Raw genomic sequence first — 19,180 nt, forward strand, 5'->3', positions numbered from 1 at the left:
TCAAGTATCTATATTCTAGGCTAGGGGAGAAATCACGCAAGAGTGTAATCCAATAAATTGAATTTGCATAATGTCTACTTTTCGAACGGTAAATCCCATCGGCTATCATGTGAAAAACACCAAGGGAAAATAACGATGTCAACAATCGACGTTGTTAGCGAAGTTTCTCGTTGGCACAATCAAATAGGAAGAGTAAAAAAATTTATAATAATATTTTAAGCAATTAATGTCGAGAGACACAAATAGCATTGCAACAGTGCACACGCCACATTTCTCTGGTGCGAAAAACTTTCAATCAATTAAAAAGAAGCCTGTGCATCATGAATATGAATGAATTATCGATTTTTGTCGAGGCACACGGTGGATGTCGGTAAAAGGATTTCTGGTGGCTTTTAAGCTCGTCTGCTTTATCACAATGGACTGAATTTCATTGGGCAACATCGACGGAGTATAAAATGTGGGAAAAAATTACCCGAATGTGGTGGTGTAATTGCTGGTAACGATGCCACACGAGTTAGAGAATATCCATTGCTATAGCCAGTAGAAGCCGCTTGTCCGCTATTGCTTGCATCAAGTGCCTGAAGTCCATCGAATGTGGAACTGTATGTTTTGAATTCAGAATATCGTGGTGAGATTACAGTGCTGTTATTCGTGACAGATGCCGATGCGGGAAGCTCTGAGGTAGGTGAACTTAAGTCTAGTGATAAACGTGATCTGTGGGCGAGGATATAATTGTAAAGAAAATAAACCGTGTGAGACACATATTGATATTATTGTGACGTGGACGAAAAATTGTACAGAATGATTGAGAAGAATCTCACCTTGGTGAACAGAGTGAATTCATAATGGGCGGAGGTGGCGGCGGAGGAGATCCCAAATCTATGCTATGCCTCGAATTGGGAATGAGCATAGAGACTGGAAACACAGGACTCGGTAACTCAATACTCCCGCCGCCCTCTCGTCCATATCTACTTGTGTTAACTGATGACACCGCCTCCATATTCGGCACTCGTTGACGCTGCTTTCTGCCCTTGCGAATAACGTACGTCCCTTGCCCGAGGAAGCTCGTGGGATATGGAATGACCTCATCTAATGAATGGCAAATTCATCATATTACGGGAGAGAAGAAGCACAAAAAAAAAGAACAAGAGATACATATAAATTCTCTGTGCATGAAAAATTCACACATTTCCATCTCTTCTCACCAGAATCCGAATAAATAGACGCCGCCTCATCTTCTGTACTACAAATTGGTGCCTCAGGTGGATCTGGCCATTCAGCAGATCCAGTTCGTTTATTGCTTGTACCACTATGACCAGGAGTTGATGCCAGACTAGATTGTGAACCCGAAGTACTTCGCTTTGGACGTCGTCCTGAGAACTGCAAGAGAAGCGATAGCAATCAATGTCGAGAAAAATATAATATCATTACTTATTCAACACTTTTCACTCTTCCTTAACAAATTATTCATATAAAAGTTACGGAAATTTCTCCAATTTCCTCTCTAAAATTCCTCTCATCACAATGTTCGGGGTTTATTTGAAGAGGTTTTTGTGTACACCTCTTCTAAGGAATCTCCCCCCAGCCTTTCGAATGTCTCGATGTCATGCCCTCGAACTTAATCAACTGAAATTGGCAGTTGCGCTCAAGGAAAAAATACATCGTGTACACGAAGAGACGCATGGAAATTTGTGTGATAAAAGTTGCAACCATCACAGATTAAAGATCAGGATAAGCAGTACAAAGAGACCGTTAAATCGGATCTTAATCTTCCTTTAATTTGCATCTTGAGCTTCAGGGTAAATCTGTTTACACCTGTTATTGACAACATTGAAATTCAATCTTGTGCAAGCACATCCCAATTTAGATGCCATCCGTCCAAAATCTCCCAAATTCTCCTCTTCTCTTTCCCTCCCTCTCTTTCTGCACATCTTTCGCCTCGTGATAACTAAACGGAGATGAAGAATGCCACACCATTATTGTCTATTAATGCTCATCATCTGTAAATATACTTCCACCGAATTATTATCATGGTAAACACACATGTGGAGAGATGAAATTGTATTGAAAATCAAGTGAGAGTGAAGCAGAAAAATCAATACAATTCCCGTTTTCCTCATAGAATACGCACCATTCTTAAGAAATCTAGGGCAAAAATATCTTCTCTCCTTCTCTCAATTTAATACATTTCTTGTTTTATCCTCCCCCCAAGAAAGAAGAAAACATCTTTGGCGAGGTGTGGAAAGGGAGAAATGCGTAAGAGATTATTTCTTCATCGACTTGACTTGCTGTGAAAAATTGAACAGATGCAGAGAAAATGCTCAAATATTGCCATAAAACGCACAGTTTTAGCGCCATCATTCGCTCTAGAATAGGAAAATATCAAGTCCTCAATATTCCCAATCCCGATGGCACAGTTGTGAGCTCGCGCCCATTTCGAGGGCACATCTTTCGCATACAATTTAGACACAGGTGATTTGCCAATCGACAGAGCACTTTAAGTGAATAATGCCACCATTGATGTTCTTCTCTTTCTCTCTCTCTCATCTCAAACATGTTATATTTAGTGGGCAAGAAAATTGCGATGGGGAGATGAAATAAAATGAGATACGCATCAGGTAAAATTTTGAGGTAAAGTGTGTGTTGAAATTGAACGGAATGAGGGGTTCTTAAAGTGAAAATAAACTCCCCATGAGTATAAGAGGAGGCCAAACAGCATTTTCAACAACATGAGTTCTTGTGAAGTTCAAACCAACAAGAGAACGGGAGAAAATTCATTTTCGCCACTCGTGTGGAGCACAAACATGAAAGTGAAGTATGTTTGTTCGTGTCTTTAGCCATTCAATCGACTTTCCGATTTTACTTAACCTTTATTGATTATTTCCCATTAATACCTGAGGCTATAAAAGGCTCAATTTTACCACTCTATCGGATTCTCGCATTTGTCCCTCCCACATTTCGTCCCATTCTTTCTTTTCCTCTGCAGGACACACACACGAACACACAATCTTCTGAGTAAATTGCAAATTAGGTACACAGAATAATTAACTAATTTTTACATTTCACCAATTACACCACTTTCCCTCCTTTGCAGCCCAATTCATTCACCTTGCAAATTACTTGCACTTGCGCGCAAAACACCCATTTATGGTGGCAAATTATACAAGTTGAGTACAAGTAAGTAAATTTTGGCTGCTATTACATTAAAGTTGTATCGCACAGCAATTAAAGGCCATCACACAACGCACACAACACCACGTCAATAAGCTAGACTTGTGCCAATTAAGATTTATCATGATACCTAATGGGATCATTTAATAGGAATTTATTGAGCAACTTTTTTCTCTCTATGTTACGTGCGACGCAGTGTTGATATTGAGGAAGTCATCTTTTATTCAATATCATCTCAACCTCTCACAATGGTATCATATCATGTGAGAAAATTCATGTTTTGCCACCCATTTTTCACACATAGTTTCAACAATAATCATTTTGCAATAAGACATAAAAATTATTACAATTGTGCAAAAACTGCCATTAATTTCTCCCAATTGCCACGCGAGTGAGAATTTGATCGAGAAAGTCATGATTAAATGAAAATAATTCGCATTTTTCAGTGATTTACACCGAAATTCCTCGTTGGAAGCTCTTTTTTTATGGCGTCGCACCACAAAAAATTCACCTCAATACTTAAAGATAATTGGATTTTATGGTGGATATTTCAAATAACTTCTCCCCAATGTGCGGAAAATCTCCGAGAGAATTATGTAATTCCACAGAGAAAAGATATAAAAGGAGTCTTTGGTCACAGCCGAGAAAAGCCAGTTGAATGGTATTTTAATGGAAAGATTTCGAAACGTCTTTTATGGCATTCTTTCCTCCTTAGGAGTCTTTAAATTTTCCCCACTGCGATTACAGTGTCAATATTAAGGTAATGTTCTTGCATAGTTCAAATAAGAAAGTCTAATAGATTCAAAAGAAATCAATAAAATTACTTATTCAATCCACGATTGCAAGAAAAGCATCAGTTTCTGTTGCTTAATCACAAATCCTACTAAATTTATATCTTCCTCCACAATGATTAATAACCTATATATCAAAGTCTGGGATAAAACTGGCACAGGATAATAGAGTTGTTCAGTTAACAACCCCTTTTTGTCTTTTTTTTCACGCAAAATGCAATGGTGCTTACTGAATCTCAATTGAAGATTGATAGGCAAAACCCCTCACGACATAAGCAGCTCAACTGACAAGAGCCGCACACTTTCGTCGATAGGACGTCGGAAGTATTTTAATGGTAATTCAGTAGCATAAATCCCAACCCGTAAACAAGCCACACGCAATATTGTGTGACTCTGCAGTATGATTATCAAAGCATTATGCAGAATGGCAAAAAGTCCCCAATAGCACAGTGTTATATATGTAAAATACAATTACTCAATTGAGAGATAGAGTGAGAGAGAGGATGTGAGGCAAATTGGTCAAATTTTAAATTAAATCCCAGTGTTTGTGAGTCAACATTGTGAAAATGAGAATTGGAATCCTTTCTCTCATCCCACACACGACTTTCATCATCATGTCTGCATGAGCGTGTCAATATTTCAGATTGAATTACCCAGCGACAAGATGGGAGAACGGCGAGCGCGGTACTGATGGGAAGAGTTGTAGAAAAAATTGCTAATTGTGACAGAGAGAGAGTATTTACCTTTGCATTGATGGACTCGTGCGACTGGGCCACCTTGGGAGGCTCATCCGTTCCACTAACAGAATCGTCCAAATTAATCTCCCATGCAATGCTGCCCCTCTTGCTCGGCGTCACCGGCGCCGAGAGCGTTGGCGGCGGTGGCACGACCGGAGGCGGTGGCGGCGGCGGCAGTGATGTCTCCTCGAGGGAGTCATCAGAGAAATCATCGCTGTCACTCGTACGTGTCGCTGTGCCGACTGTGCCATCGAAATTGATGGAATTATTCTTATGATGGCCATGTCGTACTTTGATACGATTCAAATTGTTGATATTCTTCTGCATTATGATTGAGGATGGCGGTGACTTGGAGAGGAGCTCCTGCTGCTGCAGCAATTGCTGCGCGGACGGAGAATTGCTTATAATCGCCATAGGGGGACTGAGATGATTGCTCTCATCCGATGACGCCGACGATGCCGATGTCGCCGAATCCTGTTGATCGTACTCCAAATGGGATGAATTCTTGCGAATGTCGCGATGTCTCTCCACCGACGATGATGCATTGCGTGATGCTACACGACGCGGCGAAGAAGCACGTCCCGGATAAATCGTAACAGGATGCTCATTCACAATTGGCTCTATACATCAATGAAGAAAAAAACATATTCACAGGTTCAGCACGCGGGAGAAGAGGAACAGGAGGTGAGAAAGGGTGGCGCACAGATGTAAGGAAACATCACATTAAAGCATAGACATCATGCACTATATAATAGAAGCTCACCTGGTATCTTTCCCACGCCGACGCCACGCAAGACGGCATCGTGCACCGCACTTATTCCAATGCCCAAAATAGTCTTGCCATCACCACACATGTCTGCAAATGCCTCTGCTGCTTGGTCCTTTGTTCGACTCGCCCCAAACTCACGGGGTGGACTAGAATTTGGTAAGCTTCCGTAGCGACTCGCTGCCACAGTCACAGGACGTGCTTTTGGCTGCAAAATATTCAATCACACTCATTAATCATCGTCGCAGTCTTCGTCCGTGCCGACGAAAACAAGGGAGAGAGAGAAAAACATCCATCAGATGCATGAATTGCAGCCACGCTTCTTCTCAACATTTATAAATTAATTAATCCTTTCAACCCCTTTTGAAAAACACCCCGCGCGCTTAATGCGCTCTGAGAAATGCTCAGTCATTGTGCTCGCGCAAAATCACAACACATCAGCATCAATTAAATGCTTCAGAAATCATTGCATGGCTATGAAAAGGATCCCTTAAAATTTACAAGTATCATAAAGTAAATGTTGGATATCTTCCATATACAATCCCATCAATTCTACACAAGCAAAGGAGTATAAAAGGAAGTTTATGCGATATCGCTTGAGATATTGGATTTCTCATGATTGCATCATAAAAGATTTTCCCTTTTTCCAATAGTACACATTTTTTCGGTAGATGTGTAATTCTCAATGCCATCGATGCCATCATTCAATTGCATTTTTTTTCTTTCATTCTGCGCCGTCGTGTTACAAGAAGCGAAATAATATTCAACCAAGAATAAAGTTAGTCTTCTTTTTTCTCCAATCTTATCCCTCATCCTGAATATGCTGAAACTGTGCAAAGCAAATTGTCTCTTGCGTTGTAGCGTCAGCACAAGAAAAAGGTTGTGGAATTGAATTTAACCAATTCCATCAATTGATTCCTCGGCTGTAAGTTATTATACATATTCAGAGCAATATTCCTCCTGTATAATCCTCGAAAGTGGAAAATATATAGAGAGAAGAAAGAACGAAAAATGAATAGCTGATGGAGTGAAAAGGATTTTTACATCTTTTAAGAATATTCCCCCCGTTTTTTTTTTCTTCTTTACACACGACGCTTTCCGCTTTCCATACTCCCCTTTTTTATGCTGCGCCATCATCACATATATGTGTGAAAAACTGAATGGGTAAATAAGTATTTTTGTCGAAACATACCAATGTAGTCTGCTGCGCATGATTTCCGCTTTCAATTCGTGTTGTTGCCGCCTTTTCACCAATTTCCGTGTCCGTTGGCGTCTTTTCAATTTTTCTCATTCGTGCAAAGATACCATCAAGTTGCTCCTTGGTTTGATTCGAAAGTGGACTAGTTGTTGGCGAGATTCTGCAATATTAACCCATGTGAATTATTATATTATCCTCAACTCTATTCAAGTGCATTTTCTCCATCTCTCTGCTCATCGCCATTCTCCTCCCCTCTGCATTCATTTTAGACAAATTGCAAATGGCCATGTACAACATTATTAAAGAAACATGCCCTCTCTCGCTCTCCTCACATCAGAGAGAGCCCCATTGAAATCAGAAGCTCCATTGAACAATGGAATGTGAAGTGTTGGTACAGGGTTGTTGAGACTGTGTCATCGCGCATTTTATCTTTCATTCATTATGAATGACTGTGGGTGGAAAGCGGTCTTTTGTCTTCCGGCAGACCCATTCTTTTTCCAGGTACAAGAGTATGTATGCACCACATCCCTAAAATAAAAAAGCAGCATCCTCTGCTTGAATAAATGAGCCTCGTGCTAATCTCAATATTTCTCCGCCACCGACGTTTCAACACTATTTTAAAAGTCGTCACGTCTCAAAAACTCTTGAGATGAAACACCATCGCCAGCCGACATAGAAGCAATCCATTCAAACAAGGTCAATTAATTTTTAATAAGAAATTGACTCGTTCGAGCGTTACGTGAAAAACTACCATCTCATCTCTACCGAGAGCGAGAGGGAGAGAGAAATGGGCCTACCAGAAGGGAGATTTATTATGCGGTGGAAAACAAACTTTCCTCACCGCTTTTAATTATATTCACATCTTCAGGTACGCATTGACAGTAATGTAATTCGAAGAATAGGAAAAACAAGTCAATTAACTTCATTAGGTTTGTCATAATGAATTTTCTCTTGATACTAAAGTGGACTTTTAAAATTTAATTATACATCTTTCCTCATTACACCCATTAAAATATGTTTTTTCCCCCCAAATTTGACTTCCTCAAAAATTTTCCACCCCCTCCATCTTTGTTGACTTCTATCCATCTTTGCCGTCAAGTTTGGCGTATAATAATAAACTTCAACGTCATGCAAAAGAGATATGATTGCGGAAAACCAAGAGATATGCATTTAAGTTCCAAGCATATGAAAGTTTTCCATGTAAATAAATCATAACGATAAGATTGTGAATGCATCAGTCAAGTATTCAGACTGATAGTATTTTCTGCATTTATGACAAAAGCGCAATTTATTGTTGAGCTTTCCTCATTGTTGCTCATTCAGGCAACATTTCATTATCGCACATAGAAATCATGATGGTGCGATGTGAAGACACAACAATAAGACAAAGTGTGGTTACATCAGTCAACAAGTGAAGTGAATTTTCTTAGCATTCACAGACTCCAAAGTGCACTCTCAATGGGTGTCCGCACACAGCAAAATCTCTCTCCTCGCCATCGTGATGAAGAATTTGGTTTGAATGGCAGGAAATGGTGAAAAAAACGAAGGATGGTTTGTAATGTCTAAAATGTAACGTGACAAAGTTGATTTTTTCTGCCTCCCTTCGTTTTTCCACCTTCACACACTCTTCCGGTGGAAATTGACGAGAAAATAATAATTTGATTTATATGGTTGGCAACAGAGTTGAGGGGTTGGAAAATTTTCAATCAACACAATAAAAAAAATATATATAAGGGGTTTTAAAATTGATAACTCATTTGCTGACTCTGACGATATTTCGTGGTAAGAGCAATTTATATAACCGTCAATTCCACCCTTCGATTGCTTTTTCAATTTCCTGTGACTTTTGCATTCATTCGACGAATTGAAACTGAGAACGAATAGTCTAGCAGAAATAGCCAATTCCCTAGGAGGATTTAAAGCACTTCATCCCAACACACTCAGTCTGGTGACTTGAAAGCATCGTGTGCCAGTTGGAAATTTCTCTTAAAAGAGTTGCAAATGCAAATAAACCAGTATTTTTGCAAGTAATTGCAGAAACTTTTGCATTTTTCGGAGTCAGCAGAAAAATTCTGTTGATCAGGACTAAGTGTGAATGTCCCCAGAGTTTGAATAGGAAATTTATACCTGGGCAAAATGTCCGAGATGATACGTTCGGCTTCCTCGGGTGGCGGTGGTCGTTCATTATTCGAATTTGTGCCATGTGGAAGTCCTTCATCTGTCGGCTGGAAGCCGGGGGAGAATTTTGCCCTGAAAACACAGTTTCAAATCTTCAATTATCACCTATTTTCACCACCCAAATCCATTTTCTCGCAATATTTTCACACTATATACCATTAGATCCATAAAATGGCACAATGAAGAATGACATCAAGGATGAGTCTTTCAAGTGAAAGTTCCCCATTATTGATTGTCACACAATCAACACTCTCATGATAATTACATTAGATGAATCTGAGAAGCTTAATGTCCTTCATTCCCCCAGTTGATATCCACCCTCTCTCTCTCGCGTCATATGTGAAAAATTCACCCTCGACCAAGGAAATTCCATCCCAACATTCATTAGCGTGATAAGGCAGAAATAGACAAAGAAAATTTATTTATTGCAGAGTTGAAGGAAGACAGAATCACCGAGGAACTGAACACTGCATCGTGAGTGAGACAAAGATGAGGGAATTTTTCTTTCCACCCCCAACATATATACATTGAAACTCCCCATCATTTGTGCCATTCAGCAACAAGAAAATAAATTTATCGTCTATTTTATCAACTTTTTCCCCATCCTGTCGACGAGGACACACAGACAGAAAAAGGACAGAAGAAAGCAAATCAAAATGTAATAGTATATCCCAATTGTATTATTATATGTAGGTGGGATGGTTTTCTTTGGTTTTCAAGTAACAAAATAAAAACCACCCGTGATTCCGCCATTTTACGGATTGTACAAGAGAGAGAAGAAAAGGCGCACATAATAAATTATCGCAGAAGCAAGAGATAGAACACTCACCGTCGACCATTCATACTCATGTAGCCATCGTCTTCAGATTGATGGCCCTGCGAAGGACTCTCAGGCTCAACTGGTGGAGGCAAAGATTCTGGCTCTTCAAACTCCGATAACACCTTATCGAGCAGTTCCAGCGATTTCTCCACATCATCTATTCCCCCACTGCAAGAGAGGTGAAATTTTCAATTTATAACTTCATCTTCCCAGCCTCACACCAATGCTGACGCGGCCCCCTTGACAACCAACCAAATTTCCTGAATCACAATCATTTTGCGATTGTAATTAAGGGGGTTTGGAAGTGAGAAATTTTCACGGAGAAACTTGCCAACACAACTTTTGCGCCATTTTATACAATACACACCCGCCGCAGTATCACTCTTCCTCCATCTTCGGATATTCTCTATTGCAATTTACCACTCACTCGCTGGTGAATTTCTCAATTTTCCCAATAATGTGTGGCACATCTTGCATCAGCACCATTTGGAGATGATCATATGTTGCCAATTTCGAAACCAATTGTTGCCGGAAAAAGATCAAGAAGTATTCCAGATATTTTCTCATGCAAATCGTCATTCGTTAAATATGTATTCTCTTCACTCATCCAAAATACTTGAACTCTGCGTTTATTTTAAATATCTAATCAAGGTTATTCACACGTGAAGCTATAATTTTCCCGCACGAAGGCCACAAACATTGTACAAAATTTCCCTATAAGAGTTTCTTTTCCTCTTTTGTGTAAAAAAACAAATTCCAACATTGCTCAATAAAATGTTTAATTACTGTGACAATGCTCATAAATAGTGGCTAGAAAAGTTTTTTTTGTTAATTCTTATACCAGAAATGTCAAGAATATCAAATTGAATATAATCTTGATTCACTCTTGAGATACTTTCTTGTGATGCCCATAAATCTCCAGACAGTGAAACTCTGAGTTAAAAATTACTTTGCATATTAAATCTGTCTGCAATCATCCATCTATGACGATGTTCTCATTATAATTCTGTTCTTACAGTAACAGTCTTGTTTTGAGACTCATCAACTCTACCCGACAAATTGCCATAATTTTTCCTCCCATACTAAATTTCACATGGTGGATAAGAAGAATGTGTGTGGGGAGCGTATTTATCACATAAAGATGATATAATATGGGAATAAGACGACAAAATCAGAAACTTCTGTCCCATTCTCCCGACTCTCCATCAAAACTCTCCCTTCCAAAATGTATTGAGATTGTTTTCTACATGCTATTGAGTATTTTATGGGATTTTGTACGACACTATGAGTGGATATATCAAATGTGGGTGTTTCTTTATTGATTCCTTACTCTGTTCGAAGTATCTGTCTCGATTCAGCCTGGGCCATTGCACACGTTGTAAAATATTCAAAATTCCTCTCTGAAAGAGTAAAAAAAAAAGAAGGTGAAAGTTATGACAACAAATGTTATAAAATTCTTATGTACTTGTAAAGAATGCTTTCTCAACTCTATTTTGGGTTGTTAAAAGAGGGATATTGAAGTCAGGAAGTTTCTCGAGTGGCTACAAGACATTCAGTCTTTTTCTCTCTTTCTCCCCACTTGAAAATTCAACACTACAGACGTGAGTGGATATAGAAAAAAAAAACTTTCCATTGGAACGAATTACTTTAATTTGACTAATAGGACTTTTTTTCTTCCTACAAAGTGACGGATAATGTGTAAAGTCAAAATTCAACAAATTGGGTTACGAGAACCGATAGAGCAATGTGCTGTTTTTCCACCTCTTTGCGCTCCTCGTTGAATTCTCGAGGCGCAAAACGGCCAACTGTAATTGAACTTTGCTAAACAAACACAGCTCACACTTGAATATCAGACAATTGTAGCATTTTCCCCTTTTTACACTCTAGACACACAACTTTGCTCAATCTGCCCAAGTAACGGACGGTGTTTTTGTCATTTTGTCTCAATTTGAGACCCGCATCCGTGATTGTTGTGAGAAGACGTGTGCGAAAAAGATACCGAGACGCTCTAAAAGATTTAATTTGAAAGTTCACTATATAAACGTGTCGTATGATTCACACATAAAGGCAAAACCTCGGATATGTTTCCACATTTCACATCTCACCCATGCACACACACACATGCCTTTTCGCTCTACTCCTCCTCCTTATTCCGAAAAAAATACATAGTAGTGAATTGGATATTAAAACCATTTTACTTTCATTAACCATCCACAATAAACCATCAAAACAATTGCGTGGGAAAAAGAGAGAAAAACTATTAAGTGCAAGAGAAATGGAAAATTCAATTTGGTCGCTCCTCGATGATGATGTGTAACTGTTTTACATGTTACTCTCATCTCAATAAACCCACTCTTTCTCATATATAAAAATAAAACTGTGGTTTAGCATGGCAGTTGAAGTGGAGAGGGAAGAAGTTAGTGCAATTCATAGAAATATATCAGTACTATCTTCCACACAAAGCATTTCACCTCCTTCGCAACGGCGCTCTTCGTGTGCATGGCGAAATATGGCATGTGTCACAATTAAAAAATACAATTTATTTTTAATTTGCCACCGCACAATTTTTAAGTATCATTTCCCAACCCAGAAATCCAGACTGTTTTGTTAATTTCCCTTTCCTGACACAGTCGTAAAAGGGACATTTTTTATTTATCTTCTGCAATCTTGAAGCTTTTACATCTCCCCCTTTTCCAAACCGTAAAACAACACAGAACACACAGAATTACCAACAAAAACTGATTAATTGCTTCATGATAGCATTTCTGTTTGTGTTTTAAACACGAGAAAATAGAGTTATTTTTTGCATCTCTCCGCAATAAAGCGCCGCTCTTGACAGAGAAAAAACCAACCACAAAATCTCTCTTAAATGTACAAAACAGTAGAAGTTGATAGATTTAAATTACCTTTTTTTCACACAATAACGAGGAAATTTTCGTAGCAGAAAAAATGCACCAATGAGGAAAATATGATATCTGAGACTGATGAATTATAAATGCAAACAAAACAATACAAAAGTGTGTTGAATAAAAACCGAGAAAATTTCATTGGATTACCAATGATTTCTCACAGCCCAATGAATTATTTACAAAGTATGCACATCATATGTTACCTAATTTATTATAAATTCACAGAATAAGAGCACTTTTGATTGTATAACAATCAAAAAAACATGTCATCATAATGCTTTCTGAAGCATCAAAATGTCACTGAAGTAATGAAAATCTACCCACATATATTGCAAAAATAATCCACTTCGACCTTTAACCCCTGGAAAATCACCCACACCCAGCATTTCTCAATTTCTTTGACGCGATATACGCACAAAAATGACTTATTGTCCCCAATAATCCTTGAGAGGAATTTCAATAAAGCTCAGAAACTTATATAGAGCCTATATGTATTTTTATCCAAGGGGAGAAAATGTCCCAAGGAAAGCGGGAGATGTTCACCTTAAAGGCCATTACATTCTGACTGACCCAAAGATTAACCAATAAATTGTATAAAAGTACGTGTCATAGCATTTCTTTACAACACAAAGTGGATTTCTGTACACAATACAATTTATATATGCTATATATGTATATGTAATGTATAAGAGGAATAATACTTATCCCTCATGCTGAAGCAAAATTGTACTCCAATAATCGTGGAATTAGCGTCCTAATTCTCAGATTAATAGAGAGACTATTTATTAAATTATTAGTTCAAGCAAGAGAAGATGCGCTGAACGCGAAGAAAGTGCATGCAATAAATGGTTAATCGCTTCGTGGTCAGCTAGGTAGACAAATAGTGTGCAGTTAGTCATGGGAGAATGCTCTGCTCACACTACGCAAGTTTCGCAGAGGTAATCTTCCAGTTATGTGTATAACTAGAGAAGCTGTTCGCTGCTGCAACAACTGCATCGCGCTCAATACACTCTGAAATCAATTAACGAATCCAATTGGAAAATATTGACTCATCTGCATATTAATATTGATAAACAAATAATTTGTTTTAAATCACTTTAAATACTCTTCGGTCACGTTATACACAAGCCCAATTAAATTGCAATATTTATACACCACAGCGCGTATCCATATTTTAGCAGATGGAGTGTTTTGCTTTGGCATCGTCTGACCACTTATTTCCTCATTTCCACAAGCGATACATTATTAACGTGATATGACTAAATTTACAATGGTCACTGGAATCAGACTGCTCATATGTATATACTATAAATATTGCTGTTGATGAACTTATACATCGTGTGAAAATTTCATACAATTAACATATTACAAGATACGAAATTTCTAATTATGTTATATATGAAATTACTGCAAAAGTTACTTCCTGCATAATTTCCGTGTAAATTAATGTAACATTTTCAAAACTTAATGCCGTGAATTATTGCTTCTCGTCGGCTCAGGCTAGGGTGAAAGAGTATCACAATATCTTTTCCCATGGAATACGACACAAAGAGCTATGTATATTTCCACCCTGAGATTTTATTATCACACAGACATTGCAAATATTCACTCTCCTTCCCACCTTTCCGCCACAGCACATGGAACGGAGAAAATTATATCACTGCGTGCCGTGGAATTATTATATATGCGGAGATGACAGAAAAGTCATGGGATGGAGGAAAAGTATGTGTGAAAATTTACCATGAAACTGTGCTAAAATATTTATTTTTAATTCCATCCCCCTTCGCGAGAAGAGCACACATTTTCTCAAACCCCGGGTAAAATTGCTTAAAACTGCTCATCTACTAATTCATCCGTAATATTTATTAGTCACCCTCTAGGCGCGTTGAGGGCACACAGCAGCAGTTTAACACTGCGAAAATCATTGTGCAAATAAACTCCCCGTGGGGACTTTAAAACGTGTGCAAATATCTACTTCGCACATTCAGTGGAAAAATAAAAGCGACTCTGTTGCGATGAAGGTCACACTATTGTGGGCTGTAGGTCATTGAATTTATTCGCCAATTGTCTCAATATATTTTCGCCAATTGAATTTGATCATTGCCGTATTGATTATATGACCTCTGGACACTCTCAATTCACATCACAGTCCGTATGGTTATTTCGAACGAAACACCTCAACACCAATTTCCATTCAAAAGTCAACTTTAATTCATACGCACGCATTAATCAACTCCATCAATTGACACTGATTTTATTCTTCATGTAATAAAAAAATTGTAAGAGAAATTTAGTAGATATTAATCGTATTTGTGGTTTATCAAACGCATGTAGTAGTTGATTATAAAAAACGATCGTTTGATTACAATTTATGCGGGCTCTTTGGTAATCCACTGTGAACTCCTATAATAAATCTTCATTGCAAAAAATCATTACTCTCTTAAAAAAGTACAAATTTACAAAAGTTTATATCACATGTTTTTTTTTTATTAAAGAAAACACATTTTTTGCCACAAGAATTATCACGTAAAATGTCAGGTGGTTGAAATATGGAAAATCTGATAAATTTCGCTGTGCAATTTTTTACTCTCTCTCTCTCCCACACAAAATGCGCTTCTACAATAACTCTCCCGGTTCATACAATTCTATAAGCTAAAAGACTCATATTTTTCACACAATCAGAATCGGATTATCACATGTGGTAGATTTATCCAAAACTGAATGGAAATTTATACTCTCTCACTTTCTCACTCAAGTGATATTTCATTAGAAGCAAAATTCCACACGCCAAGTACTGGTTTTCTTATGCAAGAAAACTTCCACCCATGCTTTAAGACAAATCGTGTGATTTCTCTTCCTCTAAAATCTAACTTCAATTGTGAAAAATTGATTGACAATTGACTGTAAACAAATTTGCATTGGAAAATTACGTAAACATCTAGCAAGAGATAATTACATTTTCGTGAATGTTACACTTTATAGATGGAGAGCAAATCAATCCCTGTTGACTCACCGTATAGACAGAGTGAAAAGTGTGTAAACAAGAACACAACGCTAATCACTAGTTTAATAGCGTTGGTGAATATTACTGTGGCGCTTCATGTGAATATTAATGGAGTTTTTGAAGAAAATCGCACATTTATTGACACGTTCGCGGAGCGAGAAAGAGAACCATCAGCGCCGCATAACTTTGATGTTATACTTCTTCTATATATACTTCATGATGAATAATATCAATCATAAATTTCCGATTCATCCAGACACCGTGGCTCATCTCCAACTTCCTCGCATTAATTTCTCCCTCTGACTTTGGTGATTTAAGCGGCAAAAAAGGCACAAAAGCCATTGAAGCAATTTTCATTTAATGCGATTTTATTTCCTCACATACACAACCATCAAACATCGCAACGCCGAGAGAGACGAGAAACATGACTTCACTACGAGAGACACTATTTGTCGACAGTGAGGGGGAAAAGAATAACATTGGAAATAAATCTTATGTGTTAAAATGTGGGATGCATAATAAAGGACGGAATTGTGCAACTATGCCGATTGCAGTGTTAGAAAATTCCCCCTCTAAATCGGTTCTTGCTATACTTTTTTTTTCTTTTCTCCTCTTTTCAACACAATTCAGTCCCTCAACACCCACCCAAAAAGCACAGTCTCGTACCGGAAACAGTAGAGCAGACTATATGGTTTTCCATACACAAAATACGCCTCTCTATTTTCCGTATGAAAGAGTAGCGCAAAGACGAAATAAGTTCAACACTTTTGACGCTATCAATTGGTTTTTTTTAGTAGTGTATAGTGTTAATTCTTCGTCACATGCCACTTTGTCTATCTCCACAAAGTGATGTCGTGGAAACTTACATTGAAAATCTGATGGGGAAGTATCTCCGTGGTGACGAAAATTGTGCCCGAAACTATCTATTACACAAATTCCAAATCCTCCAAAGTATTTCACGTATTCTCAGCATGACCACACTCCATTACAATTATTTTCAACTCACAATCATTGAGAAAATCTCTCGACATTTCAACCAAAATACACAGTCCAAATTAAATCTCGCGTAAATTGCATGACTATTGTTGTTCTCTCTGTCTCTAAATTTTTTATACACTTCTTTTATTGTGCACTGTTTTATGCCACTTCACCTTTGGATTGCCGTGTAGGAAAATACATTTTCACAGTAGGAGATTTTAAACACACATGGAGAGAATAAAAAAAATATTGTTGAGTACTTTTTCACTTCATACGCTGCTTCTGACTCCCGCACTAGTAAAATTCTCCTTTTTACCCTTGCAACATCTAGGAATTTCTATCACACTTTTACACGATAGGCGGAAGAGGTATAAAATAAAACGAGGGATGCGGAAGAAAGACACTTTTGTATTATTTAGGGGAGACCTAAGCTTTATACAACTATACAATGGTGTGTTTCAAGGGGGGAAAATGGTGCAAGTATCACTTTTAATGAATGAAAATCACATCTACAATCCTACTAGCACAGCTGTAGCATTAATAAATCGCTCAGAAAAACAATCAAAGAGACTCCGTCTTGCAATGTCTCATGTGATGATTTTTTGTATATGTACAATGAACTCTCTCTGGGTGTCTCTTCAATTCAATAAAGTACTATTCAGTGTGGACAAAATACTCCGAAATAAAGACACAGATGGTAAAACCCACCAATCTCGTCAATTGGTAGCACGAAACTGAGCACGGAGCACCAACTGAGGCACTGCAGTACCGCGATTCCATGGCATTTTGCTTTCGGATACACTCATGTTTTCGAATGGGGGGACTCTCTGTCTGTACTCTCCCGAGCGCCCGCAGAGACCGACTCTACGCTTTGCCCATAGAAAATCTCCAGGAAGGAGACGAGCTGAGAGCCAGATTCTCTCTCACCCGAAGCGCACACCATTTATGAATTGTTTACTGTAGAGGTGCAAGTTCAATTTAATATACAATATCTGCGCAAAAGCCAAATGTTCAAGAGCACAAAATATATCTGGTCGTTTAGCAACTCTGACCCTTTCGGGGAATTTTTGATGTATATTTTCCACGTACAGAGAGAGAGAGAGAAAATGCCTCTCATATTGTTGGAAAATTGCTGGGAAAAGCGAAAAAGGAATCTCTCCGAAAAAAACCAGCAAATGCCAAAAAGATATTCACACAGGATGGAAAATTTTCTGATGCGCAGCCGCGAGGAAAATTGGGGAAATTTAATTTACACACCATAGATGACGATGTAAACAAATATTTCTGAACGAATATTCCCACTGTTATTTTCCACTAATCCCCCGCGGGATATTTTCACACATTGGCCATACAAAGAAGACACCAAATTACTCAATTTTCTCATCCACAAAAAATTTCCTTGCACCACTAGATTGCTCTCAGCACAACAATTCACACGTTTCTCGGGGACTTTTTACACACGCAATTATTGATTACGTCGCACAGACAGCGTACAGAGAAGCTTTTTGGCCTTTCTCTGTCTCCAGATAAGACGCTCTCTCGGCATGCATGGCAATCGCCAGAGGAGCAAGAGAGATGGCGTCATGTGCGCATTTTCATTTTCATGGCTAAAAGGGAAATTGTATGTATAAACATCCTATAGCGACACATCGGAGTACATAGTACATGTACAAAAGGACATTGAACAGTGCGGAAAGACCGCAAGGGAAAAGATGTACGAAAGAAAAGGAGGAAAACCCTCAAAATTTTCACATTGTTGTGATTCTTATGCTGTTTATTTCTATATGGACACTCTCTTTTAGTCCCAGAAAAAAAATTGCCATCAAGTCGCTTTTCCCTTTCCCATTTTCACACTCATCTAGAGATTTAAATTCTGCCTTTTCTCAACCACAAAATTAATTCACTAAAACTTCTTTTCCACACCTTCGCCATCTATGGTCCTCCTCTTCATTTCTCCTGCATAATTTCCAGTGATGATTATACAAGGACTAATACACAGTTATTGCAAGAATAGCTCTGCCAAAAAGTTGAAATGTTAATTTTATCAAAATTTAAATGTGGAACAGCATCTGAATTTTGTCTAATATGACACATGATGGAATGAAAAGCATTTTGAAGAAATCCCCTGACATTGTTCTTAAGTTAAAATCATCACAAGTGATTCAATTACGATACTTTATTACCCGAGCACTGGCAATTCATTTTCAGCAGCACATAAGCAATAGACAGAAGGCAAGCCTCAAAATTGCAATAGGCGTCTCTTAAATAAAGACATATACTAGTTGCCGACTCCCTATATACTTCATACACAAGATTATGTAAATCACTGAGTAGAAATGGCGTTTTGCACAATATTCCGCTGTTAGACACTCTTTAAAGTGTTTTAGGCTTGAAATCTCATGGGAGTGAAATTCCGAGAGAACAGCACTTTTTCCGGCCCAGCCCTAAATCGCCCATATAATTTCCGTGAAATTGCCATTCCCGAGACGCATTGGGAAAAATATCATAATAGTAAAATTTAATAATAGTGAAATATACACATAAAGAGAAGAAAATATCTTCCAGAAAATTCTCCTTATATTTCTGCAGCACGACTTTCAATGCTAAATTTCCATTCAATTTTTCCAA

At 38.1% G+C, this 19,180-nt stretch overlaps 1 protein-coding gene across 7 annotated transcripts in view; it reads right to left on the reverse strand.

Annotated features, from left to right (window-relative positions):
• LOC132263461 (uncharacterized) overlaps positions 1 to 19,180 on the reverse strand; it is a 49,993-nt gene that overhangs the window by 13,411 nt on the left and 17,402 nt on the right. For 3 of the 7 annotated variants that reach the window (XM_059763235.1, XM_059763233.1, XM_059763237.1), the window contains 9 exons: positions 10,992 to 11,061; positions 9,671 to 9,829; positions 8,791 to 8,913; positions 6,658 to 6,823; positions 5,463 to 5,673; positions 4,706 to 5,319; positions 1,206 to 1,380; positions 822 to 1,089; positions 473 to 714 (listed from right to left, as the gene is read on the reverse strand). In XM_059763235.1, coding sequence (XP_059619218.1) covers positions 473 to 714; positions 822 to 1,089; positions 1,206 to 1,380; positions 4,706 to 5,319; positions 5,463 to 5,673; positions 6,658 to 6,823; positions 8,791 to 8,913; positions 9,671 to 9,829; positions 10,992 to 11,061 — 2,028 coding nt within the window. Of the gene's footprint in view, positions 1 to 472; positions 715 to 821; positions 1,090 to 1,205; positions 1,381 to 4,705; positions 5,320 to 5,462; positions 5,674 to 6,657; positions 6,824 to 8,790; positions 8,914 to 9,670; positions 9,830 to 10,991; positions 11,062 to 16,440; positions 16,726 to 16,868; positions 17,364 to 19,180 lie in introns of those variants that run through there. The other 4 variants (XM_059763240.1, XM_059763239.1, XM_059763234.1 and 1 more) reach the window with 4 other exon arrangements.

The sequence above is a fragment of the Phlebotomus argentipes genome, unplaced genomic scaffold (assembly GCF_947086385.1).
Source record: "Phlebotomus argentipes unplaced genomic scaffold, Phlebotomus argentipes genome assembly contig_15, whole genome shotgun sequence".
NCBI classification, from domain to species: domain Eukaryota; kingdom Metazoa; phylum Arthropoda; class Insecta; order Diptera; family Psychodidae; genus Phlebotomus; species Phlebotomus argentipes.